Source organism: Solea senegalensis, linkage group LG21 (genome assembly GCF_019176455.1).
Source record: "Solea senegalensis isolate Sse05_10M linkage group LG21, IFAPA_SoseM_1, whole genome shotgun sequence".
Classification (NCBI taxonomy): Eukaryota; Metazoa; Chordata; class Actinopteri; order Pleuronectiformes; family Soleidae; genus Solea; species Solea senegalensis.
The window spans coordinates 8,647,744-8,673,981 of record NC_058040.1 but is presented as its reverse complement, the minus strand read 5'-3'; the positions used below and the strand labels follow the sequence as shown (position 1 = coordinate 8,673,981).

Here is a 26,238-nt window from a genome sequence, read left to right as displayed (position 1 = left end):
CCCTCCTCATTCTCAGGCCGGGTAGGACCCAAGCATCAACCCTGCGCTAGGTTCAGCCTACGAAGATTGGGCTTTTACAATCGCCATCCATCCTCCGTATCAACACATTTTCGTGGAAATATACCTCTGTCCTTAATCAGAATATACACAAAGTCGTTGAATCGGTGAGTTATGGACGCGACAGACGGAGCCAAGTCTCCGGTTTTGCGTTTTCTTTTCCGCTGTCCTGTTTTATTGTTGCTTTGTTCTGGGTAGCAGCCATTTTTAATCGCCTTGTCCTACATTTCCATCGCTGTGCTCAGACCGTGCAGAAACCCGAGCTAGGTTCAAATTGTTAGCCTGGGTGTGGGTAATCTGTGGAGGTTTCCACTAGGACAAAAGCAGTGTGTTTTGTTCCCACAGGGACGAGCATAAACGCACTGGAAACAGCGGCCTGTCGGGCTTGTTTTCACAAAACTAGACTGGGAGTTATGCTGTTTGGTTGGGCTCGAAAAAGCTGTGGCTGTAAAAGCTAGCTACATTTAAGTTAGAGCAAGTAAATTGCTGTATTTTTCTTAACCGTTTAGCACAAATAAACGACAAGTACAACAATTTGACTGCTTATACACAGTCCGTTAGATATGACATGTACCTCTGCGGGTCCTTGGCTGCTAGCACTTGATGTTTACATAGCCGTTTCCCTTGAACCACCAGCTAGCATGTACGATGAAAAGCAACTGCATCAGTTTGCGTGTGTGTAGTTAGGTTGCAATTTAATACCATAAAACATTATCAAACATACGTAACAATCAGACATAGAGCGGGTTTCTGTCTATGCTGTTTGCTAAATTAGTAGTTCATGTTTTCAAGCAGCGAACTGTCTGCTGCTAGCTTCTTGTCCTGCAATTAGCATTAGCTTTCACTGAGACAGCGGAGCCTGCACCTATAACGTTAATGTTAAAGAGGTCAAACATTATCTTAAAGGAAAAACTTGCTGTAGTATATTTAATTTTAACACTTTTGTCATGTTATTATAGTTTACTGAATATTGACTGGCCACTTCTTACATTTGGCTTCGTAAATGTACCCCAGTGTCAACTTAATTGTTTTCCATTGCCAGATTTTCGATCCTAATTATGTTTATTTGCATAGATTTATGCTTAAAATAACACAACCGACTTAATAGATGTTCAGGTGACTAGCATACATACTCAAAAACAGATTGCTCTTGGTGTCTTACATCTTATGCAAGTGTCTGATAAACAGTTTCTCTGAAAATATTATTTGTCTTCATCTCTCCATTATAGCAGGTGTTTCTTAGGCCAAACATACCTCATGATTTCAAACAGAATATGTAAAGAAAAACACAGCTTTCGAGTAACTGTACAAGCGGGCAGTTGACAATGGCTGCATCAGTGAAGTGTTTTTATTATTTTTCCATTATCTGTTTTTTGTGTAGGTTACATTTGAATTTTTGCCACCATTTTCAAGTGTCTAATACTGATGCTGTTTGATCTAACTGTGTTGTAAGCATAGAGCTTGTAGTTCACTGTAGCCAGGTTTTTGGTTGATGTGGTTACTTGTAAAGCCACATATCATTTCTGCAAACATAAAACCTCAGTTGCCCGTAGTGGCGTCTTGCCATATGGAGTTGGAGTCAGGGTTTTGAGGTATCCGCTACTGGGATTTTGTGACATTACCGCTGTTGTGATCAAAGCAACACCTACAACTAAAAAAACTCAAACAATACATATATTATTTTTTTTCTATTCCGTGCAGATAATCCACATACAAACATTTTAATGTGAACTAAGGAGTGAAGAAAGAAAGACGACTGTAATTCTCTTATTTATCTTTAATTAATGAGTGGAGGAAATATGCCCACAGAATCCTGAAATTATCTCAGAATATAAAATTTAACTTGCTCAAACAAGTCATTTACCTGTTTATTTATTAAATTTTGTCACCCACCATCTGATAAAATTGTTTAATTATAAAAAAATTGTGCCTCCAATGTCTAATCAATTTTTAGATTATTCTACAACCATTTTTGTAATCAATTAATTTGGATGAGTCTTTTAAAACCTACATCAAGCTGGGAATTTTTCATCTTCTTAAATGTGAAATTTTTTTTCTTTGCTACGTTGAATCATTAAAACTAAACAATTTTGGTTTATTGACAAAACAAGACATTTGAGAACATGATACTGAGTTTGGGAAACACAGACCAATCTTTTTCAACATTTTTGTTATGGAACAATAAAATGGTCTGTTTCACCAATCTATATGTGTCTTCACTGCACTGCAATTATTAAAAATGGCAGATATGGCCACTAATGTGGATTAAATTATACCTTTTGGATAGTTTAAAAAGTATTGACAGTAATTACTTCGAATTGTGTTTGAATTTCGTTTCTTAAACCCATTGTATAGCTGAACACATTAGTTATTCTCTAGATGCTTTATATACCTGTTCCAAGCCAGGCTGGAGGCCACAGAGATCAGAGCCGTCATACCACAGATTGTTTTCTGTACAGCTGTGACATTGCTGGGGTCACACTGAAAAGGCTTATGATTACCACATGTCCGTGAGCCATGACATACAAAAATACCAGTGGGTGCCATCGAGACATTTGATCACGTCACAGTGGCTCTCATCTTTCGTAAAAAGTTGCACTGGCAATCTACTGCAGAAAAATTCATAGCAGTCATCACTAGGCCCCCTTAAATGTAGGTGCATTGTGTTTTTTGTTTGCATTTTAAACCTATTGTGAACAATCATTCAGAAGAAACAATCCAACCATTTGTCTATAGCAGCTTTAACTCTCACTTACTTTCCTTGACCTACTTAGCTTCTTCATATTGTAATTTGCTTGTGAAAGAATTAAAAATAAATCGGTTAGATATGGATTCATTGGGTAAGAAAGAAAAGACACTCTCTTATCCTCTGCACAGCTGATATGCTTAAATTACCTCGCGAACTGCATTTTACCCAATACTCGGAAGATAAACTCCAGTTATGTATCAAATCTGCAACATTGTACTTGTGCACGACAAGCTATAGAACAATACTCATTCAATGCTTATTTTTGGCTGCTGGTCTTCATTTTCATGGGCAGTTTTTATCATTGATGGCCCAGCCTTGGTCTTGTGTTGCGCATAGCCTGGTAATTGATAAGACATACTGAATCTTTGTGTTGCATTGTGTTCCTGGCCTCCCAGAAAAATGTGTGACAATTTCTTGGTGATATTTTTAAGGTAGACAGATGCAGCCAAAGCATATTGTTGAGGGAAAATAGTCATTTTAATTGTAGTTCACTAAAATGTTAACGGGTATATTTTAAATATTAAACTTAAACTGCTGCATATAACGGCAACATCTGCCATTTGAGGTTCATGCCTGATAATTTATCAGCATATCTTAGTTTAATTTTGTGTTTTTCTTTTTCTGCTTTTCAAGGCTCAATACCGTATGTATGACAGAAATCAGAATATGATTAACTTTGTGAAAATCAAATGATTGCCTGCCTCACATTAATGTGCATGAGCATCACTTGACACTGAGATTATTTACCTTCCCCCCTTTTTGTAGAATCAGAAGGCACTGGGAAGAGGCGCAAAGAAAAATTTCCATACTCGATGACATTACATCGCAATGTCCGATCGTTTGGGGCAAATAACCAAGGCCAAGGATGGGAAAAGCAAGTATTCCTCGCTCAGCCTATTTGACAAGTACAAGGGAAAATCAATAGAAACTCAGAAAAACACAGGTACGTTTGATTCCCTCCTTTTACTGTCTTTATATAATGGCAGCCCCCTAAATTTATCAAGCTATGATTTTTCTCCCAGTAGTTCCGCGACATGGCTTGCAGAGTCTTGGCAAAGTGGCCACTGCCCGGCGCATGCCCCCACCAGCTCACCTACCGAGCTTGAAGTCTGAAAACAAAGGTAACGATCCCAACGTGATTATTGTGCCCAAAGACGGTACAGGATGGGCGAACAAGCAGGAACAACCCGATCAAAAGAGGTGAGTGGATCGTGTGTAACACATCACAAGTTCCATCATCACAGTTTTATCAGTGCAAGTTTGTTAATATAACTATTTGCCTTCTTTTTTTTTATTTGTAGTTCTATTGCATCAATAACACAGCTGCCGGAGTTGCAGCCACCGCTGGCTATACAGAAATCTGTCTCCAATCTTCAGAAGCCCTCACCGGTAGCCAGCCAGGAGGTGCAGTGATGTTCAACTTTTCTGTCTGCATCGAGACTGTATCTACATTTAATAGTTTTATTTGTTTGATCTTAGAGATGAACTAATTAATACAATATTTGAACCACTGCTTCCTTTCATAGAACACAAACACAGGTGGACCAAAGCAATGGGCCCAGCTAAATGGAAAGGCAGTAGAGCAAGATGGTGAGAAATCTAAAGTGTGTTGTGTTTAAAATGATTTAAACACAACATACAACACTGTTCAGAGTAAAATTCCTCCCAAGTGTCTTTTCCTATTATCACAGCTGTTGTCTATGTACTTCACTTCTTTTAATACAATCAGGTTCAAGGGCCTCAAACCGACTTCAGCCCTTCTCTCACGAGGAATTTCCCACCCTAAAGGCAGCTGGAGAACAGGACAGGGCTGGCAAGGAAAGAAGCGGCTTCGATCCGTCGTATGGGCCAGGACCAAGCCTCCGCCCCCAGAGTAAGTCACAACTCTCAGGATTTCCCTGGCACTGCAGGGGGTGGAAATATTAAATTGGTGACATTGATTTCAAGAGTCTCAAATCTAATGCCACTTTTATAACATGGGAGAGAATCGTTTTGTTTTCTGTAACCCACTGTGACATGTCTGTGAATGCCATGTATCTATATATATTTTAAAGTCCCTGTAAAGTGATAAAAATAGCTAGGAAAATGTGTTAGTAACCATCTTACTAAATTTGGATGATTAAAAAGGCTGATTAGTGAAATTACGTTTTAAATCATGTAAAGTTCAGCTTCATTCTCATAGCGTGGCCGCTACAGCAGTTGCACATACACACACTGTTCTGGTCCAGCTGTGGGGACCAGAGTCCGTGGACATTTAGGTGGTAGTTTAATGACATACTGCACATAAACAGAGCTAGTTTAGCAGCAGCCCCCCAACCCCTCTCTCTCCCTCTTTTTATGTCACTGCCATGATTGAGATGGAGTTATGCTAACTTTGGCTCCTGTGTATTATGAACTCATGTTATTTACACTTAAACATTTGTTAAATGACTAATGAAGAGAAACTATTTTCAGTGTTAATGCCATAATTCTTTACTCTACACTCGTAATTTTTTCACATGTTCTCACCCACCATTTTCTAACATATAAATGTGTGAAGATGAGAAATGCCGAATTTGCTTTACAGGATCTTTAAACATGTAAAACACAACATTTGACATTCCTCTTCCATCCAGTGGGATTTGGATGTCAGTAAATGTTATGCTGTTAATAAGCAGTAAAGTCTTTGATTAGATCAGTTAAATGCATAGTAGTTGTCGAGTGCTTTATCTGAAATCTCTCTCACCCACTTAAAGATGTGACGAGCTGGAGGGAAGGTGGTGGCAGGAACCTTCAGCCCTCGTCCCTGACCCTCAGCCTGCCTCCAGATCCTGAGGGTAAGATCACTGCCCAGGGTGAGACTGGCACCCCTCCAGCCCAATCTCACCCCACCTCTGCCACCGTCACCACCTCCTCAAGTGTAGTGACAGCTCAGCCACCTGCTCCTGACCCCAAGGAGCCTTCCCTACGACCTGCCCAACCTGTCCGCAGAACAAACATCCCCACTGCTTTGCAGTACCAGCTTCACCACACTTCGAATGCTGTCTACCATGACATGTTGCCTGCATTTGTGAGTACCACATAATATGCCGGTTGGAAAGGATGGATAAATGCTTCAAAGTAGTAAATTATTTGATAGACACAAACGGCTCAAACCTGAACCCAGTTGGCATATTGTATTTCTTCCGTTCACACCTTTTATGTCTTCCTGCCCTTTTCAGATGTGCTCTAAAGAGACCCGTGAAGCTCCAGGTACAGAACATGCTCCTACCACCATAGCAGCCCCAGCCCGATTTGACAGCAAACCCACTTTTAGACAGAGCTATGCCAAACCTGAGCTCGTCAAGTAAGTACATTCCTGATGTTGAAGCGTTTTAAGACATTTGCTGTATTTGCCCATGGCAAATGTGTCCTATCGCAACCTTTGATTGCAGCGGCGATGTGAGAAGAGAGAATCGCTTTGTGCGTGCGCCCCCTCGACAATCTTCTCAGCCCATCCGCAGGCCTGGTGACCGACCGCAGCGCCCAGCCATCATTAACCCAGAAGATCTGAAGGATCTGGATGAGCTTGACAATGACTGCGAGGATGGATGGGCTGGTCAGTATTCCAGAGGCTTTTGCCTCTTGACCCCTGTCTTAATTTGTATGTAGTTTGTTTATTTCTCATACTTTCCCAACTGAAAGATTTGAACACAATGCTCGGGTAAGTTTGCATGAGTCGGACCATATTCAGTTGTAATGTCCGCTCGTCTACAGTTCACCATCTGGGTCGAACTGGGTAAAAGTGGTTCATCTCTCCATTGTAAACAAAATCACTTGGGGAGTTGTATTGTAGTTTGTGGGGTGAGAACTGGCTTTACCTACACATAATTATAGTAATCAATCCATTCTATTCTGTATGAATCGCATTCTAAGAAACATTGTTGTTGGTAATAGGTGAGAGTAATGTAGATGGGATAAGAATCATTCTCTGACACACCTGCTGACAGTTTGATGTTTTTCCAGGACTCCATGAGGAAGTTGATTACAGCGAGAAACTCAAATTTAGCGACGATGAAGAAGAACACGCGTCCAATGATAAAAATAAAATGTGGTGAGCTTGGTTTCTTCCACACCTCTTTTTCTCTAAACTTGCATAGATTTGTCGACTTGATTTTGATCCGTTACCTTTTTTAAGGACTGAATGGGAGAGGGAGAGAGAAAACCAGCGTGACTGTCAGTCGTCCCTAAGTTCAGGTGAGGTCTACCCGCAGGATGGCCCCGAGGAGAACTACTCCTACCAACATCACCACCACGAGACTCCCAGGAAGACCAGTGGCAGATATCTCTCACCGGACACACAGGTAACTGCACACAGGGCTGAGTTTTCCCCAGTCATTCTCCTCTTTTGAGATTACTTGTCTAAGAATAACTCTTCTTAGTCATAGTTAAACCACATCTTGGTCTTTAATCCCTCTTTGACTGGAGAAAAGAGCACTAGCAGTGTGCCTTTGCATGCCTTTGATATTTAGGAGAAATAACCTTATTTTATCGAGTCAGAGATACAAGATTTGAGTCCTTTTTATATTTTTATCCCTGCCCTCAATTCCATATTTAGGCCCAACAGAAAATCCAAAGTGAGCCACTGGATGACCAGGAAGATCACCAGCGCCAGTCTCAGACCCAGGCTCCTCCCAGGGCAAAGTATGTATCACCTGAACTGTCCGAAGCTGTTGAGAGAGCCCGCAGACGCCGAGAGGAGGAAGAGAGGCGTGCCCGTGAGGAAAGGCTGGCTGCCTGTGCTGAAAAACTCAAAAAACTGGACGAGAAGTTTGGGAAGACGGAAAGGCAAACATCAAGGACAGATGAGGGCCAAAAAGAGGAAGATGACAAAGAAGTTCCACTCTCCCCAAAGAAGGAACAAAGTAAAGGCCACCACGAAACCTGGCAGTACAGCACAAAAGGTAGGGGAAATTAGTTTAGATTTACATTAACATTTTCCCCCCGAAAATATGAACCTTATTTCAGATTTAAACAAACATTTAAACACATTTTTTTCATAAAATCTTTTCTAGATGGAAATGAGTGCCCACCAGACAATTCCCCGGGCCACAGTTACAGTGAGGAACCGGCTTTCTCTACCTATCGGAGCAGCGAGGATGATGGACAAGAACCCTCCTCCCCTCCAGGAGACTATAATGGACGTCATACCTCCAAATCAATGCCACCCCGCTTTCAAAAGCAGCCACAACCCCACCAGCAGCAGGTGAGTGCCAGCTAATGCCTAATGTGAAGGCCTAATCCCAGGCAAATGCATCAATGCATTAGTGTCTGCTGTGTAAAAGAATGGCTCAATCTTTAATGTTATTAGTTGCACCTGCTGTAGACGAGGCCTATTTGCAAGTCTGATTGTTAATGTATTCCCTCACATAATGGATGCTATTGAGCACATGCCGTGGTCTTGCATGAGTAGTGATCCCTTTATGTATCTGACCAATTGGCTGTTGCTCTTTCATTGTCATGGGGGCCATTGATAGGCAGTCTTGCAAATATGGATTTGAGATTATTTTTTTCCAAACCAAATCATCTTCTGAAATAAATACATTTTATTGTTCACCCTGATTCACTTCACCCAAGAAAATATAACTGTTGTTTTGGGTACATTATTGCATCATCCGTGAATAGGATTTTGCTTCATGATCCAGCCAATAATGTATGTTCTGTACATTGCACAGGATCAAGTATATAAGATGCAACATTGGCAGCAATCGGGTCACCCTGCCCCATCCAGCTCAAGCCACGGCCAGCGAGGCTACTATCCACCACATGTCCTTGGATTTGACCCTCGCTGGATGATGATGCCACCTTTCATGGATCCCCGTATGACCCAAGGAAGATCGCCTGTTGACTACTATCCCGGTGCTGTTCATTCTTCAGGTGAGATTAAATTGAGCTAAATTATCTTCTTACTTGTCATTAATGTCATTGGAAAAACAATTTCATTACTTTTTTCATCAGGAATGATGAAACCCATGATGCATCAAGACCATTTGAACAGTCCTGGTTCTGACGAGGGAAGCCATTCAAACCTGCACCAGGAGAGAAGAACCCCCTCCACTGAGCCTTACCCTATTTGGAATCAAGATGGCTACCCCCTGCGCAGCTTTACCCCACCTTACCAGAGACAGCATGAAAGCTCAGACAGTGGCCAGCCAGATGACAGGTCTGAGAGTGTGTTTTAATGTTATCAAAAATATTAAGTTGCAGTTCATAATGTAACATATTCTTTCAACAGAGGACTCCCTTAACATGACCATTTTGTTATAGCTTTTCATGTTTCCTTTTTCCCATGACCAGCTCCCATCAGGACTCCTATGAAGAACGGGGCAGTGAGTGTTTGACCCACACTCAAGATGATCCCCCCCATCATGCTTTCCAGAGCCGAGGCCCAGACAGAGTGAATCATGACCATGGTTTGCTGACCACTGCTCAGAGCCACTCACAAAACCATGCAGATAGTGAATACCCAAAACAAGACCCAAGAGACAGACATCTGAAGGATTGCCCTGATTCTCATGATGAGACCATTGATGGACCCAAGGACAACTGGAAAAGAGATGGAGGTCAAAAACAAGATGGAGGACTTAGTGCTCAAAGCCAGTGGTCTGAACCCACTTCCAGTTCTAGTAGTAGTGTCAGCCAACCATCTGAGACCAGTGGGCGTACCTTGATTCGCAGAACTGGGCCCATCAAGAAACCAGTTCTTAAAGCACTAAAAGTGGAAGACAAGGAGAATGAGAAGCCTAAACCTGAGCCTGAGGAGAAGCCTGTCCCCTACCGCCTGGAGAAAGAAGTCCTTACTAATGTTTATGACTTGAAGAAAGACATTCAGCCTATCGGCAACAGGCGTGTAGCCTCACCTGTTGTTGAGAAACAGCCTGAAGAGAGGCCGCGTCAGTCACCAGCTCCTATCAAAATAGAAAGGCCATTGAGCACCCACAGTGATGATTCTCCCAAGGAGAGCCCCTGGGACACTGGCAAGAGCCAGTCACCTAGAGATGGCCAAGAACACCGGGAGCCACAGGCACCACGGCGCAATAACTGGATCTTCATTGATGAAGAACAGGCGTTTGGTGGATCCAGGGGGACAGGTAGAGGCCGCAGTCGAGGCTTCAGGGAATTCAACTCTAGAGGTGGAACCCGTGGTGGCCGAGGTGCAGAAAATCTCAGAGGAGCTTATAACAATAGCAACAGCAGTGGAATTGGTGCTCAACGGACAGGCAGAGGCCGAGCACCACCAAGGGACCTTGTTAAGGTGGAGGAGTTCCAGAGGGGCAAGCCTCGGAGGCGAAATGTCAGTGAGACCTTGAGTGAAACTTCTGAATATGAGGAGCTGCCAAAGAGAAGACGTCAGAAGGGTTCTGAAAATGGAGATGGTTACACTGAATCTGGAGAAATTCGTAAAGCTGACAGAGATTCCTGGAGATCCAACAAAGTATATACAGATGACCAATCAGCCGCAGATTTCAAAGAAAAGAATAAGGCCAGCAACAGAGGCTTTGGGGGTCGCATGTTGCCTCCCAGAATGAATACCACTACAGGTTACAGTCGCAACTTTGGTGGCACCAGAGACATTTCTACGTGGAGGGGCCGTGGGCTACAGTATGGTAGTAATGGTGGCTCAATGCAAGAGAATGGTTATGGTCCTGCACCTGAGACTGTTTATTCCCGCAGACTCCCTGCTGAGCGCGAGGCTCTCAAGTACCCCCCTAAATTTACTGGCTCTTTAATGGAAGATGGCACCGAGGACCGTGAAGAGTACTACTTTGACAATGATAACCCCGACAGGCAGATGTTAAGGAGACGGCGTCCACCCCGACAAGACAAGCCTCCGCGTTTCCGTCGTCTTCAGCAAGAACGTGAACCTGGCTCCAATCAGTGGACAAATGATGAGTATGTAAATGGAGAGTTAGCAAAACCTTGGCCTGCTCGTTCCAAAGGTAGTGGGGAAGAGAGCTGGCCCAGTGGTCACTACCCTGCTCGCGGGTCTAGTTTGCATGGTCAGGTTGAAGAGTGGGAGACAGGTTCAGACAACAGTGACTTTGGTGACTGGAGAGAAAAGCGAGGAGGAAGTGGAGGTGCAACTACACAGGGACATGGTGACATTCCATCTGACTCTGGCCACTGTGAACCAGGCTCTAGTGAGAAAAGGGAACTTTCCAAAAGGAGTTTCTCTAGCCAGAGACCATTGGTAGAACGACAGAATAGGAAAGGAGAGCCATCACTTCTCGAAGCAAGCAAGATCACGCGTACACCTGATCCTCCCTCAAACCCCTCCTCTAACAGGAGCGATAGTTGGCAGAATGGAGGCTCTTCTTGTAAGAGGTGAGGCAAATAATGGAGCTAGTCTTAGGTTTATGGTCACTGTAGGTTTTATTATACTATACCCACATGTATTGCTCCTGGGAATTAGGCATTCTCATCTTACTTGGGAATTATATTAAAGCTCCACTGTGTTGCTTAGAAACCAAAAGGAGAGTTTGTCAGCTCTGGATATTGTTATGACCTAATTATTTAATTTATCAAATTTATTTATGACATTTTGGCAACACTATTCTTTATAGAGATATTGTAATTGTTCACTAATATATATAGCTTTCTATTTAGGGAATACCTTTTATTTTACACTTAGGGTAACAGTTAGTGTCTAAGTGTCCCAAGTGGCTGGGGTTCAAGCAATTTTGTTGTAGGTTGTCCTAGGTTTAGGTGATTGACCAAAATCTCAGTTGTGTTTTAGGTCGTATTCACACATTAGTCCACTAGACTCGGTATGATTGGGGACTCGGTTCAATTGGGGGTTGAAACATTCAGCCGGACCGATTTCGCTTTCACACTTTAGTGAAACTTACCGAACCTTTTGATTAATGTATTCCCCTCCTTGCCTTAGGTGGCACTGCATCAAGAATTACTAAAGAAGAAGACAAGACAACAGTGACCAAGAAAACTCGCTCATCTCAACTTTGTTTCCTCCACATAAGAGCAAAACACGGCGCTGCATCAAATCCTATCGTTTTATGTGAAAATACGGCACATATACGCTGCAACAATGGGCTCAGCCATTTCTTACGGCTATCGTTCTATATGCGCCTACGTTTTGGTTGTGTATACCCATATTGCCCTGCGTTGTAGTCCGCTTCCTGCCTAAACCTATGTTTTAGGTGGACCAGCATTTGCTTCTTTGGTGCGGATCAGAGTTCGGTTGCGCATTCACACATACTCAAACGCACCGGACTTTCCGAGCAAACGAACTAGGATTCGAATTAGAAGGGCTGGTGTGAATACGACATAAGTTGACCACAGTTGAGCTGTATATAGATGTGGGGACTACGTTCTCCACAGCTTCCACTCTGGACTGAATTCAAAGTCACACTGTTTGTTTGTCTTCCTATTCAACCTGTCATTTGCAGGACTTGATTCACTAACCAAGATGTGTCAATGTGAACCTTTTGTGTTAATGATTCTTCAGTGATCAGAATAACGATTGAACACCCTTTTGCTTTTCCTGTTTACAGCAGAAGCCCAGATGAGTTGGGCCCCGTCTACAGCATCGAGCAGCAGGAAGAGAGGGAGCCCAATGAGCCCTCCGGGAAGGAATTAGACAAGGAGCTGAAGCCAGGACCTGTCAAGGCAGACTTACCCGAACCTCTGTCCCAGTATGAACTCAGCAGCTACCCAAGTGAGTCCATTTAAGCATTTTTGTTTTGCGTCATTTATATTCATGTTTACAGAAACCAAAAATCCCTGCACAATCAGTGCTCCTACATTTCTATATTTTGTATTGACCACCTACCTCTTTCTGTAGTTGAGGGGGATGCAGGGGGACCAGTTTCAAATCCAGATGGATACCAGGATGCCCTGTCCAAAAAGCAAAGGCGCCCACAGGAAGAAGACAGGAGGAGAAAGGACCAGGTGGCTGTTTTGAGTCAAACATTATTCCAGATGCTCAGCTAGCTGGATGAATAAAAAAGATAATTTCAGCTTTTTTAATGTTTTTTTAGGTTCCCGTAAAGAACAGGACAATCACTTCCAAGATACCACCACGCTTTGCCAAAAAGCAGGGAAGTATGAGCCTTGAACAACCTGAGGAGGCAATGACTTCGAACAACCTGGGCACTGAAATCTGGGAAACCAACAGCTCAGGTAGGGGACAGATCCAAATTTCTGTCTTTGTTCATCGTGCTTTTATTTGGCCCTATGAAAAGAAAAACTTAAGAGAGATGATTTTTATTTGTACTATCGTTAAAAATAAGAAGGGCAGCAGCATTTTGTTGTATATGTTGAACAAATATTGATTAAAAGCACATTTTTTAAGGTAAAGGTAAAAATGATATTGATGTGCTGGGTATTCTTATGTGTCAAGACAAATTCCTTGCACTTCCACTAATGGCCTATATGCTTCTTTGTCAGCTCTTTCAGTACAGTCCTCGGGGGGAGACTCATGGACTAAACAGGTGTCTTACACTGGTAGTGAGCCCAACTCTGAGGTAATATAGAGCATTGTCTTGCATTGTTTAACTGCTGTTAAAATAATGCAAATGTTCACATTTTCCCCCTGCCACATTGTCAAATACCAAAGTAACTGCATATAATTAAATTACTAAAATTGCTAGCACTTCTTGTTGGCCAGGACTCTGACGCAGGCCCGGAGCAGACTAAAGAACAGCACAAGCCAGGACCTATCGGAAACGAGCGCTCCCTGAAGCACCGCAAGGGCTCAGAAGGTGTTGATCGTCTGGAAGCTGGCCCCATCACACCAGTCAATGGTGTGGACCTGCATGGGGACACTGTGTTGCCTGTGCCTCCTATTGAGTTTGGTGTCAGTGCCAAAGATTCTGACTTCAGCCTTCCACCAGGATCTGCCCCAGTGCCCGTGTCCAATCCTGTCAACAAACTGCAGGATGTACTTACCACCAACGTTAGTGTTTTATCTGTATTTGTATTGTCTTGGAGACTAAAAAGCAAACAATGTTTTAATTTGAAAGAGTGTCTTTAAAATGAAGATATTGATTTTCAACTGAGTGATGCTGAACATTTGTTTGTTTTATAACAGACTGCTCTAAATCAGAGTATCCCCATGCTGCGCTCCAACCACCTGCAGCCTGGCATCAACCTCAACCCCATCTCCTTCCCTAGTGCTGACCTCACTCTCAAGGTATTTGAATTGCAATCCTATGTCCATAGAGCTGTCTTTTCAAACATGCACTATATAAAGGATAATCGGGGTCTGTGTAAGCATCCCCTTTTCTGTTTCAACTGCTGTATTCATATCAGATATGAATATTTGTTTTCTGCAGATGGAATCAGCACGCAAGGCGTGGGAGAACTCTCAGTCGCTCCCTGAGCAGGGTTCTCCTGGTGGTTCCTCAGGTGTTCAACCTCCCTGCAGTGTTGGCTCATCCAGTGGTGTCAGCTACAGTTCTTTCGGGGGGGTGTCCATGCCTCCAATGCCTGTAGCGTCCGTAGCACCCTCCATGTCCATGCAAGGTAAGACTCTCTTTTTCTCTCCCTCTCTCTTAATGTGCTGATGGTTGAAGAGAACTTTACTAAAACATGTTTTCCATTTTTCCTGTAGGTAGTCACATCCCCCCATTGTATCTGGATGGCCATGTCTTTCCAAGCCAGCCACGCCTTGTACCTCCAACCATGACCCAGCAGCAGACATACCAACAGGTGGACAGATAAAGACATGAATCAACAGGCTTGCTTGTGTTTCAGCTGAATTGTCATCCATGTAACATTGTTCCATTGTTTCAGGCGGCCGCAGCCCAGCAGATTCCCATCTCTTTGCACACATCTCTTCAGGCGCAGGCTCAGTTGGGACTGCGTGGTGGCCTTCCTGTTTCTCAGTCTCAAGAGATGTTCAACTCTATTCCCCCCTTCAGGTAGTGCCACCTCAATGTGTCACAGGATTTCCTCTAGTTCCTTAAATTTAATCAGAAATTCCGCTCATATGACACACATAAATGTAATTTGTATGTAGTACATTGTTTTTCTATTTCTCATTCTGCCACGCTGTGTTCTTTTTCTCATTTTAGGTCCCAGGTTTACATGCACCCCAACCTGTCACAGCCCAGCCCTATGGTGCTGTCAGGCGGAGCCCCTCTGAAGGGGCCTTACTCAGCTTTCTCTGGGATGCAGCCCTCAGACATGGTCAAGCAACAGTCAGGCTCACACTACCAGCCAATGAATGGCAGCCAGCAACTAGTCTATGACAGCCAGATGAACCAGGGCCCTGGGATGGGCTCTTCCCAATTGATGGACTCTCAGCTCATCCAGGTCAGTGCCATGATGAAGCTCACTTTCACATCAGCTGAAGGCAGTTGGCTTTTGTCACATTGTTAGATATTTAAAAAAAAAAAACTTCTTTCCATTAGGTGACCATGCCGCTCCCAGGCTCTCAGCTGCGCTACGGCTCTGCTCAGCAGCATCTCATCCTCCCACAGTCCATTCAGCTGCAGCAGGGACAGAACCTGTCAGTGGGAGCTCCACGGCGAATGCTGCCACCAGGTTCCCAGCCTGGTGTCATGTCAAACAGTCGAGAGGTGTGTGTTAGTTGAGGGGGAAAATGTGTTGGTGTCTGCAAATCAAACAGCGTTCAACGTTGGTTTATGATTATTGATAGTGTCTTTTTCGTCAGGGCTCGCAGATGGAAATGAAAGGCTTCCAGTTCTCTGAGAAGCCCAACCACTCTCCGGGGATTTCTGCAGGGTGTTACAGGTGAGCGGAAAAGGCTTAAGAATTAATTGGCTATAACTGTGCATACTGCACTACTGTAACACTGCACACGCACTGCTGTAAATTTTGATGTAGTTTATTGCAGTGCACATTTGAGGACATGGATTGTGAATCTCACCCATCCTTTTTTATTATCAGGCCTGGTTCTGCAAGCCCCAGTGGGAAGCCTTCTGGTCCTGGTGGCCCCATCGGCCCCCTGCCAACCCATTTTACACAACAGGTATTTCTTTTTACAATGATTTGAAATGGCATTTACTTCAATCTTTAATCAGGGTATTTCAAAACTTCATACCTAATGCTAACTATATCTGTTTTCCCTTATTTCTCCTGCCCACATTCCCACCTCCCTCCTCCCTCCTCCCTGCTCCTCTGCCATGACCGACAGGTCCCGCCTTCCCAGGGCAGCATGGTGATGCACATGCGCCCCCCCACCACAGGCCCTTTCCCCAACCCTATACAGAGACCAGTCATGCAGGTGAACAAACCTGTCATCACCCCTTACCCCAATCCTGGCCGCGACCCTTCCCACGCCACCCCTCCTTCAGTCCCCGAGCCCCAAGTTAAAGGGCCAGAGGATGGCATGAAGGTGAGCCACCCACTGTAAATATAGGTAATTTAATTTAATCTTTTTTCCTTTTTCTCTATCTGAATAACTTGTTGTTTGTGTTTTAGCATTGTCCTTTGTCTTTAAATCATAGCAAGAAGGGTGTATTGATATAGACTTTTATAAGACATAACTTGCATAATTGTAGTAAACTTTGATATTTTATTAAGAATGCATAAAAACAACTAAGTTGAATGAATTGATTTAACTTAGGACAGTCTAGTTCTGGTATGTGATTTAAATAACTATTTGACATGTAATCAGCAGCATGCTTGAGCTTCGAGGTGTGCTGAGATAATGGTGTTTGTCATGTATTTATAACAGCAGCTTTTTGTGCTAGATGAGCTACAAATGTGGCATTATAGATAGTTGATGTATCTTTTACTGGCAACATGTAACCTATGTTGCCAGTAAAGTGTTTTTCCATATGATAAAATTGCTTTTGTGAGACACTAAATGTGTGTGTGTATATATGTATGTATGTATGTATGTATGTATGTATGTGTGTGTGTGTGTATATATATATATATATACATATATATGTGTATATATATATATATTTGTATATAGATATGTTTTTTGGTTTTTTTTTTCTCCCCAGGTATTGCTGTAAGTCTTAATAACCCTTTGAATTCTTTAAACAGAATAAAACCATGCGGGACGTGCGCAAGGCAGTGGGTGAGGGCAAGACACCCTCTGTGGGCATGACCAGCAAACTCCAGGAGCCTCTGTCCTCCATGGGCCAAGTCAAACCAGCACGCACTGGAGCCATCAAACCCCAGGCTGTCAAACTAGAGGAGGGCAAGGTGTAACATAATAACAATGAACCTGAAAGTCCTCATCATCACCTCCCAGCCTGCCAACAGTAAAGCCTCCTGACCCCAATGTCTGAGCCTTCTGAGACCCATCTGATTCGAAGGCACCAAGGCAAGAGGCAAACATGCAGACATTATGACTTAGCCCTCTTGAACTGTCAGAACTGGACACTATTATTTCACACCACATATAGAGATATATAAATATTATGAATATAAATATATACATAGACACAAACGGTCTTTTAAGCGGAGCTCTTCAAGGTCTTCATTAATTTATTGTTAGTCACTTTTATGGGGGAGATTGGTAAAGATAATAAAAAGGTCCTGTTTATTGTGTTACTCGTTTAAGCAGGGAAAAAAAGAAAGTGGCCAACTCAAGACTGAGTGTTAATTTTTCCTACTGTTTTTCCAAACTGTATTTACTCCCTCTTTATGGATGATGTATGGATGCCCCCGACGAGAGGCTGACTCTGACCATCAGAAGAAAAGATCTAAGTTTTTTTTTTTTGTTTTTTTTTTAACAACTTTGAATTGCAGTGGGGCACTTGTTTATGCTGATAAATAAAGGTTCAATTCATCCAACCATTCATTTTATTGGTAAAGGACTTATTTTAAAAAAAAAAAAAATTCTAACTCCAGTGTGTGGACATCATTGCATGTCAACATGGTAAAAAGACAAGTGCATCAGAATATAATTGCATCGTCTGGGGGGTCTACACCCAGCCCATGAACTGTGGCAAAACTGCTTTATACTGGTAGTAATTTGCTGTTTCTTTTTCTTCTTTTTCTGTTGCTTGGCCTCTGCTGTCTATTAAACAAAACAAAAAAGTGGACATTGTACCAAAATCATGTCGCTTCCAGGGGAACTTCATTGGTGTTGACGATGCGTGTGCATGAGATGTGCTGAATGTGTGTAAACTCACAGGACTCCTATCTAGATTCTAGCGACATTTCACAGAGACTCTGTCTGAACTCAGTGTTCATTGATGCCGCCTTTGACTGTAAGGATTTTAAATCAAACCAAGCTGGTGACAGCTTTGGGCTCATTGTCAAGTTTTGTGTCATCGTGGTGGGGGCGTGGCTGTATTCACAATAGCTGTAAAGGATGCCTGGAATAGCGGATTGAAATGTTTGCTTTCTTGTTTTGTTTGGGTTGTAATTAATCAAATTGTCTGTTTTATGAACATGTGATAAAAGTGGTTATTTTTACATCCCCATGACCTGGGACAATTAGCTTTTTTAGGCTCCTGATACACTGCTCACTAATTCTGTTCAAATCCCACTCAGTCGTAGGAGCTGTGAAGAAATGGACTAAAAAAACGGTCTCTGAGGTGGCACTAGCAATAAATGCAGCCTAATTACATTCACTATCAGGGTCCAAATGGCTTTTTGTTCCTGCTTGGATCACAAATGAGGGGCGGGGCGTTGCTTTGCTGAGTTTGAGCTTTTTTGTGCGCGCTGCAGTTCCAGTGGACTACGAAGGACTTTTTAAGTGTTCTATTTGAAAATGTGAAGATGTTGGAATCACTATTTACTTTGTTTTGGGGGTTTTTGTAATGGACATTTATTTAGAAACTCAAAATGCCAATGTCATAACTGGTTCAATGTTACTGCTTAGTATAATGCTCCATGACACTACACAATGTTGCGATTTATCTTAATGTTTCACTGGTATATATGTATATGCATACTGAACTGTACAGTCAAGTCGGCGAAAGGAGGCTTAAAACACGCATTTCATTTTAGGTATTATGGCACTAAAGGTTTTTATGTTATAAAAGAAAAGAGTTCTCAGAATGGACTGCTTCACTTGTTGATGGCGTTTTCAGGCTTGGAGTGTTTTTGCCTCTGATCCCTTACTGCAAAAGGATCTCAATGCTTCTCATTGTAACCTGCACCAAAATGTTGCCCTGATCTTCTTTTTTTTCTTTCTTTCTTTTTGTACTTTTAAGATGCACATTTCATTTTGTCAGAGGACCAGTGCTTTCTACAGCTGATCCAGCATTCTATTTATCCTATCTGATCTTTATCCTTTCAGATATTTGGTCAATACTCTCCCTTGTTTAAAAAAGAAAAAGAAAAAAAGAGCTTATTGAAAGAAAAGAAATAAAGCAGTTGTGATTTCTTAAATGTACTGTTGTTTCTGTACTCTCACTTTGTCATATTAAAATCATGCATCAAATGCTTTCAGTCTTGGAACTCCTATAGCTGAGGTAAAAACGCCTAAATCATTTTTTAAAGCACTAACTACCAGTGAGTCGGGTGGGAATGTAAGTACCAGCTCTCCCCCTTATCCATATGAGGCGAGTGTTTCTGTATTACTAAATCATCAAACACTAAATTATGAAAACTTTCAGTTAAATTTGTCCATATTAAAATAACTAAAAACTGTTACACTCTTTTGCCAATTTTAGATTATCCTTAAAATGTCCAACAATGATTTAAACTTCAATCATGTCCATTTTAATCGGTGTCCTGTCATTTTTTTTGTCCTCCAGGACATAAAAGTGTCTCTAGATCCTGGAAACAAACACGCAGTGCAACATGGAAATATAGATTGCGCTGCTAACGACACAACCAATTACCGTAATACCACAATGGTAGCGCACGAACAATGTGACGTCAGAAGTGTCAAATTCCAGAGATTTTTTTTTTCTTCAGGACAAAGAAAAGGCTTGTCTGAGCCAAGACTGTGTCTCCAAAAGTGAGGAAGTGGTTTTATTTGACCCCGGTGGGTTTTGGAATCTTTCTTCTCAAACAAACACGGTAACTTCACTTTTGTTTAATAACTACGTTATTAGCTGTGTTCACGCGCGACTATAACATCAAAGTTTAACATGCGAGACTTAACGTCTTAGGTTTTTCTTCCTCTTCAGTTTAAACACAGACAGAACTTCAGTATACTAGTATAAGAATCACCACGGTGTTCTTATACTAGAACCTCTGCGTGCAAAATGTGCCCAAACAAACGGTATTTTACATATTTTAAATGTAAAATAAAACGACGACAGTTCGGTTCTGTTTATGGTATTTGAGCTTCAAAGGAAACAAGTCAACCATCTTACCTAGCACGAGCTTGTTTATAAAAACCGTTGTTTACTCATTACGTGTTGTTGCCGATTGATAAGAAAATAATCAATTACTGACATAATTGGTCACTATTTTCAGACGTTTTATGTGTCAAACAACTATGGAATCAGTGAATCTGGAAAATAATCAACAAAATTAAAATAATGATGAAAATTATTTGCAGCTCAGATGAACAAAAACAAAAACGGATGAATTAAAATAAATAATATAAAAAATGTTTTAATTGCATAGCAGGGACTTTTGCTGTGTTACAGCAGCTCCGATAATAAAAAGTGAAGGGATATAGTAAAGCATGCATTGCAAACAAAAGGTAATATAAAACAATATATTAAGTTATTAAGATATTAAGTGAATAAATAGAATAATATATACACTGTAAAACAACGTAAAAGTGTATGTGACTAGTATATATACAACATGTGTTTGGATTTGTTTGTTTGTTGTTATCGTTCTCTTGTCATAAGTCAGTTTTCTGTATTTGTGTGAACACACAGGTGTGTATCTTTGACTCACAATGGCCACCAAGGTCCGTGTCAGACCCGATGAAAGCCTGATGATGATGCAGGAGCTCGATGACCGCCTGAAAGAGCAGATTGACAAACTGGAGCATGTTCGCCTCGCTGCTGTGGAGCTGAAGGACACCTTGTCTGAGGTACATTCTTATTAGGCGTGGCCTCTGTGATGAAGACCATTTCATAGCAAAACTCACTTTTATAAAATGTTGACTTTCTTTATCGTCTGCTGCAGAGCAACTGTGATTTAACCCAGTCCATCGCTGACCACTTGGAATGGCTGAATCACTTGTCAGAGCGGGTGGAGACTGTGCACATGAACACGACTGTTTTTGTTCAGGTAAGAGGCGGATAGTTCCTGGATGTTCCTGGAAAAAAACTCTTGTTTATCATACTTTGTAGTAAGAACCTTTATTAAATATACACTAAATATACAGTATACTGCGGAAAAAGTCTTTGGCCACCATTAATAAATTAACAATTGCGCTTTCATGATACATATAGCCTAAGTTTTTTTATTTTGTCTGGTTGAATAACCCTATCTTGGTTGTGGGTTAGAACATTGGAAAACACATATACAGAGTGTAAAATTTAGCAATATTTACTGTACTGATGAAGTTGTTGCAGCTGAATATCCCTCACATCATCCTTCCATTCCCAGTGTGTTGGTGAACCTTTTTAGAATTGTGGGCTATATAAAAAACATGGTGGTCCAAAATTGCTGCTTCTTATAATCAGAAATAATTTGTGTTGTTCAACTGCATTATCGGCTGCAGAATGTAAGAATCTGTAATAAGCGATGGTTTTCCAGACTCGTTCCAGTTTTGCTTCTTTGTCCTACTGTCGGGAAATTCAGGAAAGTCGTTTTCTGCTAAATATGGGATATAAAAGACATTGGACTGGACATTAAATACCACTTCATCTGTTTTCAGATGAATCCCAAGCCTCGTGCATGGGCCGGGAAACAGGCCTCCAAACATGGCTACCGCTGGCCGCGTCCATATCAGGCTGAGGACATCCAGTCTGAGTTTGGCTGGTCTCCGATCCGCACACGACGAAACAGCGATGCTGCCTCTGAAATGTCTTGCAACTGGTGACATTTGTAGACTTCCAGCTAAATGAAGATGAATTGAAAAAATTAAGTAAATTAAACGTCTTTCACAAATTCTTATGCAAAATGTTACATTTTATATAATACTTTACTATTTTCTATGCCCTGTATTGTTTTTTTTTAATAAAAACTGCTATCCAACCCTTACTTTATCTGCTAAACCACTTATTCCTGGGTTGGGACTCACACATGGGTCCTGTGAGAGTTTTTGGGGTATTTTACGTTCAATTTGTGTGTTTGTTAATAACATGCATACAATGTGGTTCACTTTTCAGTTATATCTCTGAGAGTTCTGCTTTACTGATTTAAAATAGTAGCAGTTATTACGGCAATTGGGAAACATTTCCTTATTTACTTATATTTGTTCATTTCTGATATCTATATAGAATTTGTGAATTCCCCCAGAAAATTTTATTTTTTTCTCTGCATTCAATGACTACTCATGCCATTGTTTTTAAAATCTGTGCTTGATTCATCTTGTCTGCCTATGATCTTCCCTCTCAGTTCAGTATGTATAGAAGGAATTTTGCAGAAACAGTTAAATATTTCAAAAATGTAATTACACGAAAGAATGTAAATATCTTTGAAACTGCCTAGAGACAAAAAGGATCAAAGTAATAACTGAAGAGTGAGCGACAATGACTCAGCATTCGAATCAACGTCCTTGGAAGTAATGTGCGTGCTTCTCCAGCAGGTGTCACTGTAGACCTGAAGTGCCCTCCATCATCTCACTGTTGTGTCAACCACACGGTTTTAAATAAAGCTTTGGCAGAACGCGTGGGGGATCATACAGCACGGACCGTCTGTGTTTGCTGAAGTAGCACTAGCTTCTCCAAACGGTTCCGTGTGGACACACACCCACACTAGTATAACTATTTTTTTGTATCTTTATTAAACATTTCGATTGAAGTCGTGAAAACATGGCAGAGAGCGACTGGGACACCGTGACTGTGTTGAGGAAGAAAGGGCCGACAGCTGCCCAGGCCAAATCCAAGCAGGTTAGCATCAACTCTGAATTTTGTCTGTTTTCCTCAAATGTTGTCTGACTTATGGCTATTTATTTTACTTTAACATTCTCATTTGGTTTCGTGTTATTGTGGAGACGAATGAATATTCAGCTAAATGATCTTTTTTGCACGTGGATATGGCTAAAATGTCGGGTAAACACACTCATGCGTCGTTGTTTAACTTCATTTACGTTTTAAATGCAGTTCAGCCTTTAGTTAATAAAAGCGTTAACGTTTCTCTGCGCCTCATTTATCCACTCAGCATTTAGATCATGATAGGTTTACCGTTATTAATGGTTCTTTCAGCCCACCAAGTTACTGTTATACTCAATTTAACGATGATAGCAGCTGAATAGTAGCTAACTAGCATTAGCAACTAGTAGACTCAAAAGCGTTTCATCCACTGAGCTGTGAACCGTCACCCTCCCCCATTACTACCTGCAAGAGACTGAAATCAAATCTATCAATATTACATATTCACTGGTCATTTGTTTTGTCTACATTATTATGTTGTAATGTTGTGGTGTGTAGAACTGAACTGAAACTGTTTACGTTGCAATTGTTTTAACGAGCGTCAGCGATTCAAGCTTATTCACTGTTTTATACATATACATAAAAGTGAATAACCGTCAAAAACATTTATAACGATACTCTAGGCTAACTCAGAAATGAGGTTTTGAAAATATCAAGTGGTTATAAGATGTGTTGTACGTGTTCACCACAAAGCAATTGGTATACTCTGCGGGTGTTTCTTAGGCTGTAAACAAAGTACAAAGTACATACACGCATACAATAATAAATAAAAAAAAGATTTTTATTTCAACCCATGGTCAAGTGTAACTAGCTGTTGGGTTGGCCTGATTGTGCTCCGACAAGATTGATCATGTTATCTTTTGTTTGACTTGTGAGTCACACCTTGACAGACAAGCTGTAAAGAACTGAACGCTACGTGAGACTGGTTGCGTTGCAGTCTGCTGTAATATGCTGTAATATAAATGTAACATGACTTGGAATTGAAGTTGTGTACATGTCCATGTTTTGTCTAGGCTATCACGGCTGCTCAGAGACGTGGGGAGGACGTTGAGACAACCAAGAAATGTAAATGTCTGCTTTCTGTACAGATTCGACAAAGAAAACGGATAATTTGCTCAGTGACCCAAGTTTGGTCCTTTCTTAGTTGTTCCTCTCTTAACCCAAATAATGATTCTGTAGGCAAAACAGAACAATCTCTAAATTATTTTATGTAGCTCTGCTTTATATTTTTGCTGTGTTTTTACATTATGTCTTCCTGAATAGTTTGTTTTATAACATTAACTTGATCCACTGTTCGTCTCATAGGGTCTGCAGGGCAAAACAAGCAGCATCTTGTGACAAAGAACACGGCCAAACTGGACCGGGAAACAGAGGAGCTGCATCATGACAGGGTCAGCCTTGATGTGGGCAAGGTGATTCAGAAAGGCAGACAGGACAGAGGTCTTACCCAGAAAGATCTGGCCACTGTGAGTATATAAACCTCTCATATACTGACACTTTGTAAGGCTTTTACTTAATCTGATTTTGAAAACATCCTTTATCATGGTTAACAGACTCAAACCAAATGTAAGATCTACCTTCTAGGTTAATATAGTATCATATTTATTTGCATTTTCCAGCCATGAAGGCAGGTGTTTAAAATTGTGTATATTCTGTTGAAGTCCTGTGTTGGAGAACCCACATAACCTTCAGTTTGCATTGTGAACTATTGTTAAAAACATGGTGGTCCAAAAAGGGTGGCCTCTGTAAAGCTTTCCTGGCTCCTGATACAAATCGCTCATTCTAGAGTCGGAGAATGTATACACTCAGATGTTGTACACCTCGATTTCTGCCAAACAAAAATAATTGAACCCAATGGACCCTCAAAACCGAGCAATATTTCTTCTTCCTCTAATAATTTCTGGCGGGCTACACACAAAGAGGTGTAACGCTGCCCTCCACTGCTTGAAGTTCCCAACAACAGTTCACAGCTATTGGGAAGGCTCCCACATGGTAGCCTTTATAGTCTAAATTTAAGTTCTGTTGTATTGTACTCAAATCCCTGCGTTGTGAACATGAATGTTAAAGGAGGAGCCTAAAGCAGACGAGTTGGTCTACGGGAGCTGTTTGAGCATGCTTCACTAGTCCATGATTTATTTATATTATTAATCTTTTCATCAGAAAATTAATGAGAAACCTCAAGTCATTGCGGACTATGAGGCTGGAAGAGCAATTCCCAACAATCAGGTCATGGGCAAGATTGAGCGAGCAATCGGTAAGTAAAACTTCGATCACATTGATTATATCTCTGTCAGCAGTTGTGTTGATCACTATGTTTTTCCCAACTCTGCATGAACAGGGATGAAACTGCGTGGGAGAGAAATTGGCCTACCTTTGGAGCCCAAGAAGAAATGAACACAAAGCCTCGAAATCAGCCCATCCCCAGCCCTCACATTTCCCACAACTGAAACCTGAGCTCCTTCCCGACCCCACCATGACCTCCTCTACCTCTCCTCTCCTCCTCTGGTCCTTCCTCCTCCTTCCCTTCCTTCCCTTACCTGGGCTGATCTCACCAGCGTCCCACCTGAGGACCTGGGGTTCCACTGCATCACATGCTGCATATTATTAACAAGTCATCGAGTCAGAAAACACGTTTTGACCACAAAAGTAAACAAACGATAGAATGAATGATTTTTTTTTAAGCATCACAAACTTTAAAGGATGAAGTCATGACCAAACAATTAAGTTTGACTTAACTGAGCATGATGTTAATCCAAAACTGCTTAATTGCATCTTTTTTCACACACTCAAGACAGTGTGTGGTTATCATTAGTGTTTTCAGGCTGTGCTTTGTTTTGAACCTAAAATAAAGTTTGGCACCTCATTCCATTTGTGGGTTTGAATTTATGGCAACTGTAGAATAGGATTTACTACCAGAACTGGTGTATTCCTGAAAAGTATTTCTGGCATGCATCAAGTTGACGATCATAAAACAGATATATATAGTTACAGAGAATTTGTTAAGGTAATGCCAACAAATAACAAAGGCACTTGCACTCCAAAAAGTGTACATATAAAAAGTACAATCAGAACCACTGGTGTGTTGCTTCATGTTATTTGAGGATCATGCCGCATTGACAGAAAATCTGAGTGTAGTAGCAGTTCAAGCCGCTAGATGTCAGTATTTGCATGCTATTTTGTGGCTGAACCACTCGTGGTCAAAGAAGCTGCAGTCACTGAGACAGGTTAAATCTCAACTGTGCATTCATAGTTTTTAATGCACAAATATTTACAAGACTTGCTGTTTGATTAAATGTATTTGGAAATAGTAAGTTTCATTAATATGAACTGCATCTTGAAACATCTGAAATGTTAATCACTAAAAGGATTATCTCTAACTGTCATGTTGATGCTTCGTTTTAATCCTCTTCATTGTCTATTGTGCTTTATTTTTTCATGCCACTAGTTCTTGTGTGGGGTTCACAGCAGAGTAGAGGTTAGCACTGTTGCCCTGCAGCAAACAGA

At 41.4% G+C, this 26,238-nt stretch overlaps 2 protein-coding genes across 2 annotated transcripts; both read left to right on the top strand.

Annotated features, from left to right (window-relative positions):
- Nucleotides 1–19,167, top strand: prrc2b (proline-rich coiled-coil 2B). Its single transcript, XM_044011951.1, has 31 exons — nucleotides 1–164; nucleotides 3,572–3,749; nucleotides 3,829–4,006; nucleotides 4,108–4,210; nucleotides 4,333–4,396; nucleotides 4,536–4,679; nucleotides 5,542–5,855; nucleotides 6,007–6,131; nucleotides 6,220–6,383; nucleotides 6,791–6,878; nucleotides 6,963–7,128; nucleotides 7,383–7,728; nucleotides 7,840–8,030; nucleotides 8,500–8,701; nucleotides 8,783–8,987; nucleotides 9,122–11,149; nucleotides 12,337–12,500; nucleotides 12,627–12,733; nucleotides 12,823–12,964; nucleotides 13,232–13,308; nucleotides 13,452–13,739; nucleotides 13,875–13,976; nucleotides 14,119–14,308; nucleotides 14,397–14,494; nucleotides 14,579–14,706; nucleotides 14,860–15,100; nucleotides 15,199–15,366; nucleotides 15,462–15,541; nucleotides 15,698–15,779; nucleotides 15,945–16,145; nucleotides 16,808–19,167. Exons 2-31 carry the CDS (start codon nucleotides 3,635–3,637, stop codon nucleotides 16,973–16,975), a joined length of 6,669 nt encoding a protein of 2,222 aa, XP_043867886.1. The 5' UTR covers nucleotides 1–164; nucleotides 3,572–3,634; the 3' UTR covers nucleotides 16,976–19,167.
- Nucleotides 19,168–22,448: 3,281 nt separating this feature from the next.
- On the top strand, nucleotides 22,449–25,597 carry edf1 (endothelial differentiation-related factor 1). The gene is made up of 5 exons (XM_044012787.1): nucleotides 22,449–22,692; nucleotides 23,748–23,799; nucleotides 24,040–24,200; nucleotides 24,895–24,988; nucleotides 25,073–25,597. Exons 1-5 carry the CDS (start codon nucleotides 22,615–22,617, stop codon nucleotides 25,126–25,128), a joined length of 441 nt encoding a protein of 146 aa, XP_043868722.1. The 5' UTR covers nucleotides 22,449–22,614; the 3' UTR covers nucleotides 25,129–25,597.
- Nucleotides 25,598–26,238: the final 641 nt, after the last annotated feature.

Bases quoted from the DNA above. Each gene is read 5' to 3' on its own strand.
- prrc2b (XM_044011951.1), top strand. From the start codon at position 3,635: ATGTCCGATCGTTTGGGGCAAATAACCAAGGCCAAGGATGGGAAAAGC. The intron at 6,879-6,962 runs GTGAGCTTGGTT...ACCTTTTTTAAG, and splicing joins AATGATAAAAATAAAATGTG to GACTGAATGGGAGAGGGAGA. The intron at 8,031-8,499 runs GTGAGTGCCAGC...TACATTGCACAG, and splicing joins CACAACCCCACCAGCAGCAG to GATCAAGTATATAAGATGCA.
- edf1 (XM_044012787.1), top strand. From the start codon at position 22,615: ATGGCAGAGAGCGACTGGGACACCGTGACTGTGTTGAGGAAGAAAGGG. The intron at 24,201-24,894 runs GTGAGTATATAA...TCTTTTCATCAG, and splicing joins CCCAGAAAGATCTGGCCACT to AAAATTAATGAGAAACCTCA. The intron at 24,989-25,072 runs GTAAGTAAAACT...CTGCATGAACAG, and splicing joins CAAGATTGAGCGAGCAATCG to GGATGAAACTGCGTGGGAGA.